Source organism: Trypanosoma cruzi, genomic scaffold (genome assembly GCF_000209065.1).
Source record: "Trypanosoma cruzi strain CL Brener 1047053516949 genomic scaffold, whole genome shotgun sequence".
Classification (NCBI taxonomy): Eukaryota; Euglenozoa; class Kinetoplastea; order Trypanosomatida; family Trypanosomatidae; genus Trypanosoma; species Trypanosoma cruzi.
The window spans coordinates 6661-13901 of record NW_001849460.1 but is presented as its reverse complement, the minus strand read 5'-3'; the positions used below and the strand labels follow the sequence as shown (position 1 = coordinate 13901).

The 7241-nt window shown below is 43.5% G+C and overlaps 2 protein-coding genes and 1 pseudogene across 2 annotated transcripts, besides 11 other annotated features; all 3 read left to right on the top strand.

The window, feature by feature from the left end:
- Positions 1 to 1584: part of a sequence feature (areas not merged during assembly with more than two copies in the genome that could not be assigned to a particular haplotype) that runs on past the window's edge.
- Positions 1 to 2278: part of a mobile genetic element that runs on past the window's edge.
- Positions 1585 to 3797: a sequence feature (haploid, Esmeraldo-like haplotype).
- Positions 2058 to 2278: a mobile genetic element.
- Positions 2282 to 2320: a microsatellite.
- Positions 2437 to 2498: a sequence feature (A-rich).
- Tc00.1047053510897.10 (cullin 2, putative) lies at positions 2589 to 5021 on the top strand (the record flags this gene model as incomplete). The annotated part of the gene is made up of 1 exon (XM_804575.1): positions 2589 to 5021. The coding sequence occupies one exon, from the start codon at positions 2589 to 2591 to the stop codon at positions 5019 to 5021; it is 2433 nt and encodes an 810-aa protein (XP_809668.1).
- Positions 3798 to 5192: a sequence feature (heterozygous, non-Esmeraldo-like haplotype).
- Positions 5193 to 5987: a sequence feature (areas merged during assembly that could not be assigned to a particular haplotype. This can correspond to areas where the two haplotypes were merged or to regions with more than two copies in the genome that were merged during assembly.).
- Positions 5748 to 6020, top strand: Tc00.1047053510897.6 (dynein light chain lc6, flagellar outer arm, putative; the record flags this gene model as incomplete). The annotated part of the gene is made up of 1 exon (XM_804577.1): positions 5748 to 6020. The coding sequence occupies one exon, from the start codon at positions 5748 to 5750 to the stop codon at positions 6018 to 6020; it is 273 nt and encodes a 90-aa protein (XP_809670.1).
- Positions 5988 to 7241: a sequence feature (heterozygous, non-Esmeraldo-like haplotype).
- Positions 6077 to 6116: a microsatellite.
- Positions 6721 to 6757: a sequence feature (AT_rich).
- Tc00.1047053510897.3 lies at positions 6887 to 7241 on the top strand (annotated as a pseudogene; the record flags this gene model as incomplete).

The following is a 7241-nucleotide window of genomic DNA, read 5'->3' as shown; positions in this document are numbered from 1 at the left end:
GACTCCCAACAATCTTAAACTGAAGACGGACGGGGTCATAATTTTGGATTGTTCCGTGGCGCCGAAGACGGCGAGAGCGGATCTCCACCGCGCCTCGCGGTTTGTGAGGATACGAGGGCGGGACGCCTTCGACACTATAAAGTTATGCAGGACACTTCAAGAGAACGAAAAGCTCACGAATATTACTAATGCCAAAGTCGAACGAGCTTTGGCTCATTGGAATGCCACGGCGCATTCCATAAAACGCGGTGCGTTGAGGCACGCTGCTCAAATCGTGGGGACACACAATTTGAATCCACACGTGATCTCGCAGTTGGCGAAGCACGCCGACCCGTTCGAACTTCCGAAGAATACTGTTCGATATTTGGGGAGTTACATCACACTGCTGACCCAGGTGTCGTCGCTGGTCGCATTGATGTGAAGGGGGAAACGGCGGAAGGGCAGGAACCCTGGCTAAGAGCAGAGGAACGTTTTTTCCATGATTTTAATCACAATCATGCCGCTACAATAACGAGACGCGCGACAAGGACGCGTCTGGCCACTCCACACGACGAACGAACCATCCCGCTACAGCGAGTCAACGTGCCCGTATCGAATCTAGAGTGGATTAAAAGTCGGTTGAACCCGGCTACCTTGGAGAGGCTCATGCAAGTTTGGGGACTCGTCGGGCGGTCCCCTTTCCCTCCGTCTTCCTCCGGTAAAGCGCGCGAAGGCTCACGGAGGATTCCAACCGCTGACGCGAGGTTGTTACGAAAAGCAGGAATAATCGAGGACGCTTCGTCTACAATAACAGGCGGATGGATAATACCCTTTCTCAGTTGTGGAGGAGAAAACCACCGGTTCACGACGACGACGGATCGCGTGGCCACGCGAAAAGAACAGAGACGACCCTTACGAGGCGAATGTTCCTCTTTTACACACTTCCCATTATTTGCCGCCTGTGATGGCTGAGACCGCTTCCTGCCTGGATGTGCAGGCATCCCTTTTTTCAAGTCTCTTTACCGCGGGAGACTCGGCATCTCTTTCGATGCCGCGTGGAGGACGGCACGCTGGTGGAGCTCACACGGCTCCCAATGGGATACAAGGCCGGCCCAGAAATTCTCCAGATTATTATTACTTGAGCAATTGCGGGGTGACGACGGTGGCTCACCGCCTCTGGGCCGCACCTCCGTCGGTGCGTGTCGACGTTTGGATCGATGATATACGCATTGCAGGGTCGAAAAGCGATGCGATATTGTGGGAGGCCCAGGTGCTTCGTAATGCAGACAGTTGTCACGCATCCTTGGGGGAGGACCGCGAATCGGGCGCTACGCAGTACACCTTCCTGGGGGTGCAGTTTGATCACACTCACCGGGCGGTGTCCCTGAGTGACGAGTTTGCCCGGTCTGTACGCGCCATGCCGGCGCTCAATTCTTTAACCATCGCGGAAATGGAGGTTGTGGCGTCACGCCTTTTTGTATGCGGCGGCCACTTTTGGCACGCGTTTATGCGAATACTACTTTTCATCAAGGCAGTGCGACGACGATTGTCCGCACTTAACCGGGGAATTGTGCTGGAGACATCCCCGGTGAACCTTCTGCCGTCAGCGGTTGTCTTGGGCGAGAGATTGCGACACAGCATCGAGAATATAACAGTAAGCGAATCATCAAGCCCACGAAAAGGCATCGGCCGCCATCATCACGGACGCATCGCCCCATGGATGGAGAGCCGTTTTTATTCCAGACTCCGGCGACGTTAAAATTGCCGGGGGAAATGGGGGAAGAAACCTTTTCTCATCATGCAGGCCGAGGCACGAGCGGTCCGCTTGGCCTTATCGGCCTTTCCCGCCATCTTGCCATCCATCATCGACGTTTGGGTGGACAACACTTCGCTGCAAGGAGCGGCGAATAAAGGCAGCTCAAAATCACACGTGTTGACGTGGGAGCTGCAACGGATATGTGAGTTTTTGGACTCTCGCGGAATACAGGCAACTTTTGCCTACGTGCGGTCTGCAGAAAACCCCGCAGACGGCATATCACGCGGTCGTGTTTTTATACTTTAGGAATTGGCGAAGGGGAGCGGCGGGGTCTTGTGGTAGGAGGACCCCAAAGTGTGCCGCTTCGTAGGTAATAATATTTCAAACCTAAGGAAGGACAAAAGACCATGCTAACGGTCCACAGAATTCTATATATCGAATGAAAATAAAACATTGAAGCAATTAACTAAAGAACCTTTTTCCCTAACTTGTTTGGTTTCCATAGGTAATTTCAGGATCCGGCCAGCTGCCCGGAAGATTATTTGGATTATTATTATTGTTATTATTATTAGTATTGTTATTATTTGTTTTCTGGTGGGGGCGAGGCGTATCTTATTGGTTATTAATTATATTGTGCGATTTTTTGCCCTTTTCTTGGCTTGTATTTTTATTGATGACAAATTGGGGGCATTTTAACTACATTTTGTTTCTTATTGGTTTTTTTTTCTTTTTATTTCTGTCGCTCTTTTTTTCTTTATTCTTTGATTACAGTGAAAGAAAGGAAAAACGATAACTCACCACAAGGAAGAAACACAGAAATTAAACAACTGAAAACTTTAAAAGAAAAAAGTAAATGGGGCGTGTGCCTGCTTCTGACGATTTTCGTCGGGATGTTGTGAAGGCCTATTCAGGGCCTTTATTTGCCACCACCTTTGATTTTGGGGTTCTGTGGAATAAGGTAGACAGCGTTTGCAATAAGATTCTTGGTTGGACGGACTCGCCGGAGTTTAGGGGGCAGACAGTCATTCAACAAGTGGTTCGTGCTTATACAATTGTTTATAGGTTGGTTTCGGCTCCCTGTTTAGATTGTCCCAAGTTAGTTCGTGGCACGAATGCTCAGCAGGACACCATTGGTGGAGGAAGCGAGGGGACACAGGCACTTGTCGTGTATTATTTATTAAGGGAAACAATACGCAAAAGGTTATCTTCCGTGGTTACCCATCGACTCAAAATGTCTCTTACTGCTGAGCCTCCAACCCTGTTGCAAGTGTACTTGACTGAATGGAGAACCTTTATTATCGCGGTGAATCATCTAAAAGTGGTATTTTCCTATCTTCACAGTCCCTGGCAAAAACACGAATTGCCTTCAGAACAACCCCTTTTGCCAACAGAAGTTGTTGCATTGGTTCAATGGAGTGATATAATAATGTCTCCGGAAATATGTGAGGGTTTGGCCGAGCAGATATTCAATCTAATTTCACGTGACAGGCTTCATCGATTAGACGAAGGATCTACTAGTCTTGTACGAGATATTTCACATTCTCTGGCAATGTTGAATGATCCACGGCACACAGCATATTCTTCTTTAATTGAGGAATCTTATCTTGTGCACCTTCAACGCTTTTACAAGGAAAACATCAATGTTTTAAAGGCAGGTGGCATTTTGTCATATATAGAACGATCCCTTATTATATTTGAAGATGAAATGGAACGTGTAAATCGAATTTTAAACAAATGCACAATGCTCCCAATGTTACAACGCTTGTCGGATGTTCTTATTGATTCTGAAATCCCGTACATAAAGTCTTATTTACCTACATGGATACTCAATGACCGTGGTTATTTTTTGAACAAGATGTATCAATTACTGTCAAAAAATTCTACAGGTTTATTGGTGCTTAAAGAAATATTTGAGAAATGTGTTTTTGAAAAAGGAGTGGAGGATATCAGTCGAATTTGCGAGGAAAGCATTAGAGCTAATGAAAATGTCTACAAGGCTGTTCTTGAGGGGATCATATCAGTGCATACCTATTTTTTAAGAGTAAGTGAATCGTTTGAGGGTAATGAAGTTCTTGAAAAGGCGATGCTTTCTGGACTTGAGAAAATTTTGACAACTCTTACTTACGTGAAGAGTTATCATATTTTGGGGGAAGAATTGGCTCGTTTTGCACACACGAAATTAAAATCTAACGAATCGAAGGAGCAATGCGAAGGTATTTTGAGGGAAATAGTGACCGTGTTTCAGCTTTTGCCGTCAAAGAGTTCTTTTCTGGAATCATATCCGAAATTTTTGTCCGTTAGGCTTTTGTTTGAACCTTATTCTGAGGAACAAGAACGTTTTGCTATTCGGACAATATCACAAGCGACTGAATGTACCTCTGATTTTGTATACCGATGCGAGGTGATGTTGATGGATGTCACAGAAAATAGTGTCTCACTACGTGATATGTTTGACACAAAATATGGGAATAGCCATAATAAATCTTCGGAATGGTTGTTTCAACCTAGTGTTCTCACAAGCTATTCATGGCCAGATGCTTCTTGTGACGTGAATCTTCCAACGCCAAGCATTTTATTACCCAAGATGCGTGAGTTTCAGTTGTTTTATTCGCAAGTTCGTCCAAAGCGTCATATCTCTTTTGTTTCACGATGTTCCCGTGGCGTGGTAAGAATGAATTTGCCTAGGGATTCTCGTGTACCGAGTATAGATTTGTGTGTGGGACAGTCACAACTATTACTTGCTGAATGCTTTAATAATCGAACAGATTGGTCAATTGGAAACTTATTACAGACAATGGAGTTAACGAACAATGAAATTTTCTTACGTTCTTTGAATGCTTTTGCGGGTTGCGGCATCCTCGAGGTTTATGATGAGGGTGGACCAGTTGATCTTCCTCTGCGATCGGTAATGGCAGGAAAATATGTTCGTCTTGGTTCAAATCCAGATACAAGAAAAAGGAAGTTGAATCTTTTTCCTTGTGATTGGGAAGGAGGTTTTCAGATTGCGACAGTATCTTCTAATGATTTTGTTAGTGATCCTGTAGATGCTTCTCACCACATGGTAGATCAGTTGAAAGCTCCCGCGGTTCAGGCGACACTCGTTCGTGTGTTTAAGGCCAGTGGTACTCTTTCTTTTTATGAGCTTATGGAGAAGGTCAAGGATGAGTCTCTTCAAAAATTTATGCCTTCCGTTCAACAGGTAAAGGTTGCGTTAGAGTTCCTTATAAGCCGTGGTTTCGTAATCAGAGATAATTCCAACGGGGGAACCTTTTCATACATTTGCTGACTCTTTTTTTTTGTTGAGAGTTTTTGCGTTGTTTGAGTGACTTTATTTGTGCTTTTTTTTCCCCTCGCCATAACCAGTTTTTGTGTTTACTTTCACTCGGATAAATCTTGAGCCCGTTTTCATGGAGGGAAAATAGAGGGAATAAAAATTAAGGAATCAGCTGTGAACTTAGTTTTTAAAAAGGAAAGAAAAAGTGAGAACAAGGTTTATATGAAAGCGGGTTTGGATAGTTGGAGTACTGGTGGAAACGCACAACACACTGTAGAGCGAATTGGGGCAAGGTATTTATTTGGCTCTTTTTTTTTTTTTCTACACGTCCTCTTCCCATTGTGTTAAATGTGGTGTCGGCAGTGGCTTCTACTGTAAATGGAAGGGAATACGAAGTAAGAAGGAAAAGGAAAGAAATAAGGACTTGGGTGGGGATTTTACCTATCCGAGTGACGAAGTATGAGAGGTGGAAAGCTGATGGTATTGGGCAGGTGCGATATTTATATCGCATACAATTGAATTAAAAAGCCTTTTTGATTCGTTGAAATTACTTTTTTTTTTTTTTTTGCAGTGCGGGAATTCTTTTTTACATCGTTGCTTTGTTTTTTTTCCATTGAAAAATGTGTAAACAAAAGAATTCTTTTTATTCCATTTCCCCCACCCCCTTTTTTTTATTTTTGTTTATGACGGGCAAGATAAATCAAGCCAATAGTATTCTTGGCATTTTAAAAGTCAATCATGACGCAGCTCTCCTCCGCCACGGTTAAGCTCGTAGAGATGCCAAAAGACATGGAGAACTATGCAATTCACTGCGCACAGGATGGATTCTCAAAGCTTTACACCGAAAAAGATGTTGCATCATACATCAAAAATGAGTTTGATAAGAAGTACGGCCCCACATGGAATTGTTTTGTTGGACGCAATTTTGGCAGCTATGTTACCCACGAGACGAATCACTACATTTACTTTTACATGGGGCAAATGGGAGTGCTCTTGTTCAAGTCTTCGTAGAAAATTAGATTTTTTCTTCTGCAAAATCTTCTCTTTCTCCCTGGGATATTTATTTTTGATGATTGTGTTGGTCCTGCTGATGATGATGATGATGATACCATATCTGGGGAATTGGGAGCATGAGGACTGTACTTGTGGTGGGGTATATACACCTTTTTATTTTTGACCCATTTTTTTGTTCTTCTTCGTTTCCATTCCCTAGAGTTGTCGTGCATGAATCTATTGAGAGAGGAAGGATATTTTGGCGGAAATGTATATGTAAGCCAGGCCATTGTCAAAAGTGTTTCCTTTACCCCATTGAGAATAACCTCTTTTTTTCCTTCCTTTTTGCCCTATGGATTGAAATTCTTTCTAATTCTCTGTGCTCAATGTTTCTTTTTCTTTTTTTTTTAAATATATGATAGGGCGCGATGATAAAATGAAATGGCAAATTTTTAATTCAAACGGAATGGTCATGGCATTCAAACAGAATTGTAGTTGGATATCCCCGAGGAAAGCTATTAGAGGGAATGAATTCATCAAACAATTCAGGAGATACGGACCCAGCTTTCTTTTTTTCCCCTTTACGGGCTGGTGAAGAGGAAAAGCAAAAAAAGCGAAAGGTCAATCCAAACCTTGGATACCATAGCTCAGAGGCTTTCTGAGAATGCGTTTTCCCTACATCCCCTGCTGTTCTGCAGTTTACTGCACAAAAAGAAACAAAAAAAATATTGTATTTACATTATAATTTTTTTTATCTTATCTTGTTTGGCAACGCTATGGGTGCAAGACGATGTAAGATGAATAATGGGGATGGCTTTGGGAGATCTGACTTTTATTGTCCATCTGTTTTTGTTGCTAGAATGAAGGTTGAATTGGGGAGATAGCTTTTGGAGATGAATGAGCTTTACCGGGCCGTACAGAAGGCTACAATAGAGTGGTTTCACATAAATGAAAAACGGGATTTGCCTTGGCGACAGTCTTTTTCCCCCACCGATGTATTGGGAACAACCATAGGAGCTAATGATTGCATGCGCAATCCTTACCATGTCTGGGTTTGCGAAGTTATGTCGCAGCAGACGCAAATGGGCACAGTTATTTCTTACTTTCAAAGGTGGGTATCAATTTTTCCCACGGTGGCTGTTTTAGCCGAGGCCTCTGAGGAGTCTGTAAAGACAGCTTGGTCTGGGCTGGGTTATTATCGTCGCGCTTTGTATTGAAAAAGGGTGCCGAATATGTTAG